A 13116-nucleotide genomic window follows, 5' to 3' on the forward strand; every position below is an offset into this window, starting at 1 on the left:
GTTACTTGATCACCTTTATATGAATTATTAAAAAAATGCAGCTAGTCCACAAGCTCATGATTTTAATGCTATTACTATGTGGCACAAGTCCAAGCTTTAAAAAGCAAGCCAGTTTAAAAAAAATGAAGGAGAGCCATATGTGATGGTGTATGCCTATAACCCCAGTATTTGGAAAGCAGAGGCAGGAGAATGACCACAAGTTTGAAACCAACCCTGGCTATGTAGAGAGATCTAGGGACTATACAATGAGATCTTGTCTGAAATAATAATAATCTCAAAAAGTGGCACAATCGGAAAACACATCTGTGGGGGAATAATGTAAGGAGCATTAGAGGGAGGCTTTGGAGCGCTCCTAATTGGGTGATCTCAGGGTGGCTCGGAGCCTCTCGGAGCTCAGCTGCGTCAGCATGAGTAACAGTGACGCAGGCTGACTTCAGATTAGCGCAAAGACTCTAACCACCCGCGAAGCAGGAAATGATGGTCATTAGTGACGACAGCAGCTGGGCAGTCTGTGGGTAGGTGCTGGTGAGAAGGAGCCCAGAAGGATAGCGTCATCAGCAGTAGGCAGCGCTGGTCCTGAGGAGAGCTGGAGAAGCAGCCTTGCCCTGGGCGGCCACTAGAGGGCCAGGAGCCATAGTGCCACCAATGGGAATCAGTTGTCGTATCAGCCCAAGGATTAGCTTCATCTGTCAGAAGTTTCAAATCCTGTGGGTTGTCCCAGGGGAGAGTCTCTGTCACCGGGGGTGGTGAGCAAGCAGCGGCTAAGAACAGTGAATACAGAGAGGGGCGGTGGGAGGGAATGCACCGGGTTCCCGGGTGACCTTGCGCTGTCTCTTTAATGCTGGGAAGCCAGGCTGCTGGCTTTCCCCACCACAGAAAAGGAAAAGAAGCTGACTGGCAGCCACTGAACCCTCTGCATGTTTCCTAGGACACCGGGGGTATGTGCCGGCTGGAAAACTTCAGTTATACCACCACCCCGCTCCCAGTGAGAAGGAGCTCAGAGGCCAGACAGGGACACGTGAAGACTACTGGCTTCCAGCCCCAGAGCCCACCCAACCCTCTGTCCCCACCATCCCAACCCTGACCCAGGTGAGTCTGGAAGGAGGCTGAGAGCTTGCCTCCCCTTATCTGTTTAGACTAGGGCTTGGATTTTCCTCTACTGTTGAAGAACCACTTCTTCTATCTGATGCCCACCTCCTTGTGAGGGCAGGCTGTAGCCAGCGATAAGTCCTTATCACGGCCAGGGGTGTGACCCAGAGAGCAGGACTTCCCACAAAAACACCAGGGAGTTAACCCCCCACCCCCACCCCCATGAGCAGGATAAGCAGGGGGTCTTCTGTTCACTCAGTATTTGCTAGGTGTGGTACTAAATGAGAGTGACAGTGATGGACAGGAGCAAGTCATGGTCCTACTCAAACTCACAACCTGGAGGAAACAGTGATTATATTAGCAGTGATAATGGGCGAGTAAACACCGAGTTTCCTGCTGTGACAAGGTTCAGAGTTCTAGGAATAGAGAGGCCTCCCTAAGAAGAATGCTTTTTTTCTCACATAGGAAGGAGTAGGAGTTAACTGGATAAAGAGGGGTAAGGTGGGGTGTCTGGGGCAAGTTCCCAGAAACCGCACACAGCACATGCAGAGGCCCAGCGATTGGCAAGGGTACAAGGAGGAATTGATGAAGCCAGAGCTTGGGGGAATAGAGAGGGCAGGGTATAGTGAGGCACTCCTGGTGAAGTCCAAAGGGCCGGGCCAGCCGGATCCCATGCCCTTGAAGAGGGCGCCAGTCTTCCTTACAAAAGCAGTGTGTGTGGGGTGGGGTGGGGGTGGGGAGACACACATGTTCTTGAAAGCGTTGTTTATAAGAACCCAAGTATCCATGCACATAACAGGTAAACCATCTATGATAGAGCCACATATATTGAGAACCCTTTCCCCGGACAGTTGTATGAAAAAGTCTACCCCTCAGAGGGCACCGATGGCAAACTAAAGTGGGGGAGCCAATGAGTTTATTGGGCTTTCTTATAGGAGATGGGTGAGATGTTACCTCTTAGGAGTGCAGGTGACCCCAAAGTAGCTGGAAAGTCTCACCCCAATGTAGATGATGACATCCTCAAGCTGCATAGATGGAATCTACCCCCCCCCGCTTAAGTTAACCTTCCACTATCTACATACTTTAGCACCCCCAGATCCATGAGACCACACGCAGTTAGGGCAGAATTAGATACAAATGGCTGAGCGGTGCAGGAGGGCATCTCAGCTGAGGGTCCAGTGTTCTTTCTCACACTCCTTCTATGAGCTTGTGTGTCCCTTGCCAGCAGTCACAGCTGTTTGATGGAGAGGATGGATGACTGCTATCGGAGGATAGAGTTCTGTGACACCGCAGACCCACAGGAGAGAGTATTATTTTGACACGAAAATGATCAGAGTATTTCAGTATTGATATGCTACAACAAAGATGAGCATGCTAAGTGAAAGAAAGGTCAGAAACACATGGGGTGGGATCCCATTCATAGGAATGTCCAAACCAGGTAAAGGGACAGACAAAGAAAGTAGGCTTTTGGTTGGCAGAGGCAGAAGCGAGGGGAGTGGGAGAGAGTGTCAGCTGGTATGGACTTTCTTTGGTCACAATGTGGTGATGGTTCTACATATCTGTGAATAAACTAAAAGCTACTGAGTTGTATACTTTAAAGGGATGACCATTAGCAGGGCATGGCGGCACGTCTTTAATCCCAGCACTTGGGAGGCAGAGGCCCCTGCCTGGTCTGCAGAGCAAGTCCAGGGCAGCCAGGGCTACACACAGAAACCCTATCTCGATTAAAAAAAAAAAAAAAAAGAATGGCTATTATGGGATATGAATAACATCAAAAGGAAGGGAGGGAAAAAGAAGAGAAAGATGTGTGGGGGGATATAGCTGATTGGTAGAGTGTTTGCCCGGGGGCTCAATCCCCGGTGCACTGAAGGGTTTGGCTTTGCAGGGGCAGAGTCCTTGATCCTGCCCCTCCAAGTGCCCTTAGGTGGTTTGGGAGGAGTGGGTGGACCGGAAAAGCCAAGCAGGCCCTGTTGTAAGTGTTCACAGAGGCTGTGGCCTTGGCCACCTACCATCAAGGGATGGCTACAAGGACGAGACATGAATGACAGGAAGACCCTAGATAGAGAGGGGTGGGATTCAGAGGTGCTGGGGACAGGTGCGGGGTGCCTTGGGTCAGGGCATCATTGACAGAGCTGAGAGACAGTGTCTGCGGATGCATACAGCCCCCACCACGCCTGCCTCTTTCATTGTCAGCTAGACATAGTGCACCAAGATCCCCAAGAATCTCACTAGGGACATGACCAGCACTCCTCCCCAACAAGGAGACTGAGGTTTCTGCCAGCATCCAATTACCCAGCTCTGGTGGATGTAGATGGAATCTCCAGGAAGCTCTGCCTAGGATCAGTGGTCCATCTTCTCCTTCCTCTGTTCCTGGATCCTCCGTGGAACTCCTAGGGTACTCTCCCATGATATATATTGCTCGACCATCACAGTCGCACTAATAGTAGAAGAATCGAAGCAAGCTGTACTGACTGGAAAAACCCTACACAGGCGTTCATCCGTTCTGCTTCCTACAAAAACCTAGCGGGGTAGGCTCCTGTTATTGTAGATGATAACAATGAGGCATAGAGAAGTTAGGCAGTACCTTGATTTATGACTTCCCCTCTTATTGTTTTCTCTGGTTCAATGCTTTGCCCTAAAAAAGTAGCCATGTCTCCCAAACCTCACTATTCCTGGGTTAGAAACTGGTCTGGACAGAAAACTAACTCCCCAGATCTGAGAAGGGAGAGTTTGCTGAGGCTACCCCCTGACACCACTGCAGGGTACAAGTACATCTGTTCTCCTGGGCGGTGGTGGCACACACCTTTAATCCTAGCACTCAGGAGGCAGAGGCAGGTAGATCTCTGTGAGTTCTAGGACAGACTGGTCTACATAGAGAAACCCTGTCACAAAACAAGCAAACAAACAAATGAATGAAAAACCGCCCTGCTCTGTAATCAGTCAGGCCTGACCTATGTGATTGTGAGTCACTTTCTTGAGTTCTCTAAGTCTCAATTTCTGAAAAAAAAAAAAAAAGAAAGAAAAAGTGGGGCAAATACAGGGGAGGGACTGTAGTAAAAACCAAAGCCTAGGAACGGGCTAGAATGGTGGTAGCCACACAGCAGTTAGCCACAGTGCTAGCAGGCCTAGCATTTCAGTGCTAAGAATGTGCACGGGAAGTGATGTATGATGGGCGGTGGCAGCTAGAGTGCGTGAGGGTGGGAGCACAGGGTGGCGCCCTCACTGGGCTGAGTTCAGCTGCCTCTCCCATGTGTTTCTGTGTTCCTTCCATCTGTTTCAGGTGGTGGCAGCGTACCCTTTTGTGGCCAGGAGCACCCACGAACTGAGCCTACAGGCAGGCCAGCCGGTGACCGTCCTAGAGGCCCAAGACAGGAAGGGGAATCCTGAATGGAGCCTGGTGGAAGTGAATGGGCAGAGAGGATATGTACCTTCGAACTTTCTGGCCAGGACCCCAGGCCCAACTCCCTGGGGCTGGAGTCTTCCATCTTAGCATGCCCTTTTTGGAGCCTCCATTCCTAAGGAAAGGGAGAGGCTTAAAGGCTGTGTGACCTGCGGGCATGATTCGAATCAAAGCGGGAATGGGAGAGGAGTGAAGGGCACCCAGAAGGCAGCAGGAAGCAGTGACTAGGCCTCACTGAATGCCTGGTGTGGGTGGCCACAGTGGGCGCTTCTAGCAGCATCACTCATGTCTTCATAAAGAAGCCATCTCAAGGTCACAGCTGATTAGCTAGGGCTTGCCGCAGCTTGAAGCTCGGCCTACCTCTTGCCTCTTTCATGTCAAGGATGAATGTGGCCTGTGTTAGTTGTAGGTGGGGGCATTACCGAAGAAGATAAGAGCTGCCTGGCTCAGCAGTGCACTTTCCACTGCATGGAGGAGATGCCGTTGCTCACCAGTCACCTTTTCTTTCTTATTGCTTTGAGTTGAGTTATTGTGAACTGCGAACTGTGGAGACTCCCACTCAAGGAGAAGCCATGGGCCCAGGTTCTGAGGAGATTCTCTGGGAATGGGCGTGGTCTATGCACAGGCCTGGAATGTGTGTACAAACTCAGGGGTGGTTCCAGGGAAGAGGGGAATCTGAGGGCATGTGAGGCTGGGAGCAATGGCATATTCCTACTGCTATTTTCTTTGGACTGAGACAAAGGGACTTGGCAGGCAACCACAGTGGAAGCTCTGTGAGATAGGTGACTACTGGCCTGGTGGGTTGGGTTAGGTGAGGGATAGCTTTGTTTCCTGGTTCTGGGTAGAAGAGCCAGGGGAACACAGGTGGCCTAGGTTCACCTATTGAGGGTATAGAGGCAGGAGCTAGAGCTTTCTCACCTAAGAAAAACTAAGTCTTAGGATGCAGTAAGGAGGATCTGAGGCTGAGGATGCAAAGGCCCCATGTCAATCAGGAAGTATGACACCAACACAAATATGGTGGTTAGTGGTATCAAGATGGCCCAGCCATTGGCTTGAGTTGGGTTAGCAGGGTAAAGCAGTCCTGTTGCCACCCCACTTGTTCATGCCAATAGTGTCTTTTCCCTTAAACCCTGGCTGTGCCTCAGGGCCCAGTGGGCATGGATTAACAATAGACACATTTTGAGACATGCCCTGTTAGGAATTTTGTTTTGTGTAAACATCACAAACTGTGCAAAATAACAAGGTTATGATATCACTAGGCAATGTCATCTCATGACAACACACAGCCATTGTCTGTGGCTGGCTGCTGCATGGCACATTACAATCATTACAATCTAGGCAGGTAAAACCCTAATGCCTAGTGCTTGGTGAGCAAGTCATTTCTCAAAACTGGAAACAGAAACCCCTCAAAAGCAGATCCCAACCCACTGGGCAGTGTTGGGTGTAGTCACTACTGGGCAGTGTCTCTAGGTGGTTGCTTTAGGTCAAGAGTAATTGGAAGATCCCAAACCAATGAAAGTGTCGGTCCACCATAACCTCTGTACAACTGGCGACTTTGGAATCAACCCTCTTTAGAGAGTGTGTAACACAGGTGGCTATTTCAGTGCGTTCAAGACTACGTCTGTTTTATAACTCAAGTGCCTCTTTGTTAGCTCTGGCTTCTGAAGGGCCCTTGAGAAAGACATCCTTGTCTGTGTCAGACTGTCTGTAATGCCTCCTCTGGGCTTGTCATTGCACGAAGACTGTGTGATGCAAGAGCAAGAGTCCCCGGTCCCTTTCCCAACCCCAGGTTCACTCAAAAGATGTCCTCAGCTTACTTTCATTTCTGTTTCCTTCTCAGGCTTCTGATAAAAATGGGAAGCAGAGACAAACAGTTGACAAAGCAGGATCCATACCTGCAGCCTCCATAGATTGTTACTGACAGCTCTTTGTGTGGTGAGGCTCTAGCTAGGGGTTCTTAGCATGGCTGCTCTCTGCTGCATTTACCTGGGTACCTCTAAACTGTAGAAAACCAGAGAAAGCTGATGTCATTGATCTGGGCATGGGAATGGCCTTGGACTTCAGGAAGCTAACCAGGTGACTCTCACATGCAGCCATGTTGAGGACCTCTGCCCTAGACCTGCAGAGGTAAACAGCTAGACCTGGGGTCAGAGGTGGAAAAGGATAAGTTAGATTGCACCCCCCACTGAGCTTTGCACTAGCTGTCTAAGCAGGAGGCTTTAGAGGCAGCTTGAAATAGGACAGCCTGTTCTGTCAGGTCCCAGAATCTATATTTATTAAGTGCCATTAAAGGGGACCTGAACAAAATTGGATGTTCTTGTAGGCATAAGGGAGAAAAATGAAATACACTTAGAACCAAGGCTATCGCATGAAGGGGAAATAAAAATGTATTCAGTACATGTGGGTTATAGTTTCTCAGACCAGGGGGTGAGATTAAAAGTCACTGGAGAGTGAGAGAAGGCATACTGAGAAGATGGAGCGTGGCCTGGATTTTCTCCAAGGGACTCTGTGTAATGTGCCTTTTTACCCCCAATGCCTAGAGCCATTGCACTGTGTCTTATTTATTTCACTCTTGGGCTGTCACGTGCATACTCACAAAGATAGTTGCCTAAGAATGGAACAAAACTCCCAGGAGTTGAAGGATTCACATGGTATCCCTTGCTCCTCGAAGTGAAGTCGGAACTCTTTAACCCTTTGAGTGCCAACTTAGTTTAGGATACAAAGAGACAATTGTATTATCCAAGGGAAGTTGAATGAATTCTGGAATAATGTGGTGAGCATGATGTAAGCTGCTGGCAATAAAGGACTTTGTATGACTCCAGCCATTGGCTAGTGTACCATTCATTCACCATTCTTGCCAGATATAAAAATGACACCTTGTTCATTCATATGTTTATTTGAGTGTCTAGTGTACACCCTTGATGTACACCCTTGAAGACTTGGGCATAGATGATGGAGATACAGCAAGACATTAACCAGATAGGCTGTAGATAGGCTGTGCCATTTTTGAACATACAGTCTGAGCAGGGAGGCAGATAAGTCAGCACTCAGTTCTACCAGTGTAACTATACAAGAGTAACTATCCTGGAGCCCAAGAGTGGTGTTGACCTCTGACAACTTGGCAACCAAGAAAATCTTCTGAAAGGAAGTGATATATGACCTCCGACCCAATGGGTGCCTGAGCTTAGGTGGTCAGGAGGGCATATGCAAAAGCTGGAAGAGACAGCAGATCACAGAACTGATAGTCTAGGGAGGCAGGCTGCAGGGATGCAGGGGTGTGGCAGAGGCAGTAAGAGACGTGTCAAGCCAGCAAGGCAGAGGGCTTCAGACTGCATGGGAGTGTTGAAGAAAAGTGCAATGCTCAGGGCCGCAGGTTTTGGTAAGTCACCTGGCTCTGGCTAGATCCCTGATGTACTCAGAGATGACTCCACTCTACAAGGACAGGGGGAGCTGCTTCCTTCCAGAACCTTCTAAGCCTCTGTCATGAGGCCCAAATAAGAGGTGTCTAATACGTATTGCATAGATAAATGTCACAGAAGGAACAGAAACACTGAAACCCAGCTTTTATGAAATCCCCTCCTGGCTATGTGGTATGCTAATGTCATGCAGCTTGCTGGCCCTGCAGGGCTCCGTGCCACTGGCATCATAGAACTGCCTGGACCAAGCTTAGCCAAGAGGGAGATTTGAGAGAGCTGAGGTGGTCATGGGAAGCTTGCTGGAAGCAATGGGAGTAGATGCAGGAAGGAGAGGAGTAGGATTGGGAAAACCAAATGGGAGAGAAGTTGTCTCCAGCTAGAGGAGGCTTGGCCTCAGGAAGCCTAGTCCCGAACAGTGTTTTCCAGACACATCAGGGCAGATGCACAACAAACTCACAGAGGTGGTGATAGCATGCACAAGACCGAAACAAGCTCAAGCCAGGCAAAATCTCAGCATGGAGGAGGGGAAGTGGGCACAGAGTTCCACCCCTAGCCAAGAAGCTATCTGAAATTGATAGCTTCCAAGGAGAGGGAAAGATTAGTTTTCTTCAATAAAGACACTGGACGTATCAACCGTACTCCAGGGCCGAAGCCCTGCTCAGACATGCTTGCCCAACCCAAATCAGTCTCTATGGTTGGTTGGTGTTTTGTTTTTCTTAATTTTTTTCTTTAATATTCTTCTCTCTCTCTCTCTCTCTCTCAAGACAAGATATTACTATACAGTCCTCTCTGGCCTGGGACTCACTATGTAGACCAGGCTGGCCAAATCTGCCTGCCTCTGCCTCCTTGAGTGCTGGGGTTAAAAGTGCCACCATCTCTGATTTTTTTTTTTTTTTTGAAGAAAGGGATATAACATGAAATTGGGTGAATTGGGATGTGGAGGATGATCTGGAAGGAGTTGGGAAAGGGGAAAGAGTATGATCAAAATATGTTATATAAAATTCTCAAAGAATAAATAACATTAAAAATAACAAGAAGCCGGCCATGGTGGCACATAAGCTCTCTAATCCCAGTACTTGGCAAGGCAGAGACAGCTGGACCCTGCAAGTTTGAGGTCAGCCTCGCCCACACAGAGATTTCTGGACAGCTAGAGCTATGGAATACAGAGAGCCTGCCTTAAAAAACCAAAAGGAGGAGGAACAGGAGGAAGAAAAGGAGGGGGAGGAGGAAAACCCAGTCTCGGTCCCACATGGTAATCAGTGGATGCATTTGTCTGGTCTCTGCAGAGAAGTTTATTGAGGGCATCCAACCTCCCCAACCTCCTCACTAGGTCTCCAAAGTAACCACTGGACAGTAGTAGCTTCTTTCAAGGGTTCCCTAGCTCTTACCACCAAAACCTGGTTTCTAGCCATTTTAGGAACTGTTCTGGCAGAGCAGCACAAAGCACTTTGGGCAAGGGGTCCACTCCTGCAATATCTTGGGCGACCGGGATCCTGGACAAGCTCTTTCACCTAAATTTGCTCTTTTATTTTATTTACTTGGTTCTTGTTTTTGTGTTTTGGAACAAGGTAGTCTCTATGTAGTCTTGGCTGTTCTGGGGTCCACTATGTAAACCAGGCTGGCCTTGAACTCACAGGGTTTTAGGATTAAAGGCACCTGCCACCACTCCTGGCTTTATTCTTTTTATTTTTGAAGAAGAACTGGAGATTGAACATAGGGCTTTGTACGTGCTAGGCAAGCACTTTGCCATTCAGCTTTATTCCCAGCTCTCCCTCCTTCCCTCTTTCCTTTCCTTTCCTTCTTTCCTTCCTTCCTTCCGTGTAGCACAGGCTGGCTTTTGACTCATGACTTAATCTTCTTCAGCATGTCCCAACAGTATGTGCCATTGCAACTGGCTCATCTGTCTTAGCCATAATTCCCAAACTTAACTTTTATGTACAGAAATTCCTTTCTTGGGTGTTGTTAGGAATCAAGCATGGACCTGGAGATTTGGCTCAGCAGTTAAGGACATTTGTTTGGACCCGAGTCTGTTTGCCAGCACCCACGTGGAGGCTCACAATTGTCTGTAGCTCTAGTTCCAGGAAATCTGCCACCCTCTCCTGACCTCTGAGGGCATCTGGCACACAAGTGGTACATACACATATGCAGACAAAACACTCACACACATAAAATAAAGTGACAAATCTAAAGAAGAAGAAGAGAAAGAAAGAAAGAAAGAAAGAAAGAAAGAAAGAAAGAAAGAAGGGAGGGAGCGAGGGGAAGAAGAAGAGAAAGAAAGAAAGAAGGAAAGGAGGGAGGGAGGGAAAGAAGGAAGGAAGGAAGGAAGGAAGGAAGGGAGGGAGGGAGGGAGGGAGGGAGGGAGGGAGGGAGGGAGGGAGGGAAGAAAGAAAAAGAATTGAATGAGACAATCTGTGAAAGGGTGCCTGGGTATTGCTGATGCTAATGTGACCACCAGGGGGAAGCAGGGCTCTTCCCTTCAGCCATGGAGGGTTTTGGGAGGTACCTTTGAGGTCAAACTGAAATGCTTATGCAGCTAGCTGAGGCAGAGAGAAAGGCTGGGAGAGGGATATTACGGCAGTGGTCCTCAACCTGTGGGCCACTCTCCTTTGGGGGTCAAATTCATAGGGATTGCTTAAGACCATCAGAAAACACAGGCATTTACATTACAATTCCTAACAGTTATGAAGTGGCAGTGAAAATAATTTTATGGTTGGGGGTGACCGCAACGTAAGGAACCATATTAAAGGGTCACAGATTTGAAAGGTGGGAATAATGGGGACTTCACTGGATTGGAGCTTGCACACCACATCTAAAGGGCTGCAGCTTCCTGGCTCCGAGCCAATTGCCGCCACATCAGAGTGACACTGGTGGCATCAGACTGGCTGACTCTTCTTTCTTCCTTTTTTTTTGAGACAGAGTTTCTCTGTGTAGCCTTGGCTCTCTTAAACTCACTCTGTAGACCAGGCTGGACTGGAACTCATAGAGATCTACCTGCCTCTGCCTCCCTGAGTGCTGGGATTACAGGTGTGCACCACTGCACCCGGCAACTGGCTGGCTTTTTAAGCGAAGCCAGAAGCCAGAGGTTTTGTTTGGCTTTTACTATGTTGGCTTATTTCATTTTGTTGTAACCCAGGCTGGCCTCACACTTGCAGCAATTTTACCTCCTCAGCCTCTGGAGAACTGAGATTCCAGGCATGCACCACCATGCCTGGCTTCATCCCCTTTTCATATGGAAATCTTTATGTGGTCTATAACAGGCCCACCTTTGCGTCTGTTGCCAAAAGGGGGTTGACTGCCTGGGGTGGAGAATCTTCTCTAAAGAAATAGTTTCACACTGGACCTAGGCCCCCCTACACAGGTATAGCCGATGAACAAGCTAGGTCCTAATATAATATGGGTGACCTAGTAAGGGAAACAGGGGCTGACTCTGACATGGACTCTGTTGTCTGCTTTTTGATTACTTTTCCCTGGCGGGGCTACCTGGCCAGGCCACAGGAGAAGAGGATACGTTCAGTCCTGATACAACTTGATATGCTGGGGAGTAGGTGTGGGGGGTCCCCTTCTCTGAGGAGTAGGGGAGGGCAGATAGAGAAAAAAGGGAGGGAGGATGGGACCCCGAGGAGAGGAGGGAGGGGGCTAAAACCAGGATATAAAATTAATAAATAAAAATTTAAAAAATGAAATAGTTTCGTGTCTTGACTTCATCAGAGGTTAATTTCTCTCACTTGGATCTTTGGAAAGTGTGGTTTTCCTAAATGTCATCTCTTTTATGGTTATTATTGATGCCGAGTTTCTGTAAGCTCCTTGCTCCTGTCTTTTGATTTACCAGTGAGGATTACAGAGAACTATTTGCCAAGAGTCTCTGAGAAAGTAAATGACATACTGATAAATCCCCTTGCCCAGCACTTGGCTCATCCATGCTCAGTGATGTAATTGTCATTGTTATGGAGAGCTTGATCAGAGAGATGTAGGGAATTTGGAAGCTTGAAGGGCCTGTCTGCCTCCCTGTGAGTGACATAATTAGGAGGTCTGGCCACACCCCTGTGTAGAAGCCCCTGTCTCTGGGCCTGTCATGGGTTCTCAGGGATCAAGGTCTCCTTGGAGCCCGAGTAGCATCTGAGCTCTTCACAGTGGCTGCAGGTGGGGGCCATCCCTGACTCCTAGGTGACTCGGGCAGACGGAGCACAGAAACTGAAGTCTTGCTGAGCATCTTGTTTTCCTTGTTCCGTGCCCTGGCAGATGTGTACTGTGGGAAACATTTCCAAGGCTTCTTTGCTCAGCTGGCAGATTGGATCCATGGGAGGCTCTGGCTGGTGGGAGGATATACCCCATTTCTATGCTTGTCTGCTAAAGGCTGTTCTTCTCAGGGGTCCTACTTCGTGGTCCCTAGTTGTGCTGAACAGGACTGCCTATGCTTCTGGTGTCTGTTGGGTGTCTCCAAATTCTGCACTACTCTGGAACTCTTGTTTCTGGGTTCCTCAGGCCAGCTGTTCAAATGCTATGCTCTTGCTCACCTCTGGAGTGTGTCTTTCCCCTGTGAAATTCACTGCCTATGTTAAATTCCTCCTGATGGAAAGACAGAGTGGTTTCCACTCAGACAGTTAGATCACAGACGCCCAGGTTCAAAGAGAGGCTGGGTCTTCTACTACTTGAGTGTCTCAGATAGCCCATCTCATGAGGGACACTGGGGACCTTCACCAGCTCTGCCTGCACAGTCTAGGGCCAAGGGAGGACTAGCCTTCTTCAACTGGAGCCACTAAAGTGTCTTCAATCACAGACAGTTGAGTAATGGCTGGAGCAATCTGCTGGGCTGGTCCCATCTCTGCTAGCTGAGGCCCAGAACACAGTCATGAGAAGACCCACAGGCCACGGTGTCAGGGCAGAACTGTGGGTGAGGCCAAGCCCTGAAAAAGGGACATAATTCTGGAACTATGGAGCTCAGAAGGGGCAGTGAGCCCCAGGTCTGGGAGAAAGGCATTGGGGCAGGTTTCTGACCAGACAAGAGGCAGCTTGCCTTGGTTCTAAGGTCTCCTCAGATCAGCTTGTTAGTGGCTATGACAGCAGATTTTCCTCATTGCTCACAGGGCTGTGGAAAGGTAACATGAGGGAACCCACTTTACCTGACTAACGTAGGCCCTGTTACATAGAAAGCTCTGAAGAGTGACAATCTTTAAAAACCAAACATATAATCAGACAAACCTCAACAGCAAC

At 48.7% G+C, this 13116-nt stretch overlaps 1 protein-coding gene across 4 annotated transcripts in view; it reads left to right on the forward strand.

The window, feature by feature from the left end:
* The window catches only part of Arhgef37 (Rho guanine nucleotide exchange factor 37), a 46076-nt gene extending 38766 nt beyond the window's left edge, over nucleotides 1–7310 (forward strand). For all 4 annotated transcript variants that reach the window (XM_021633701.2, XM_021633702.2, XM_060377209.1 and 1 more), the window contains 2 exons: nucleotides 929–1089; nucleotides 4370–7310. In XM_021633701.2, coding sequence (XP_021489376.1) covers nucleotides 929–1089; nucleotides 4370–4579 — 371 coding nt within the window. In that variant the 3' untranslated portion in view covers nucleotides 4580–7310. The remainder of the gene's footprint in view (nucleotides 1–928; nucleotides 1090–4369) is intronic.
* The last annotated feature ends 5806 nt before the right edge of the window (nucleotides 7311–13116 follow it).

This window comes from Meriones unguiculatus, chromosome 2 (assembly GCF_030254825.1).
Source record: "Meriones unguiculatus strain TT.TT164.6M chromosome 2, Bangor_MerUng_6.1, whole genome shotgun sequence".
In the NCBI taxonomy this organism is placed as follows: domain Eukaryota; kingdom Metazoa; phylum Chordata; class Mammalia; order Rodentia; family Muridae; genus Meriones; species Meriones unguiculatus.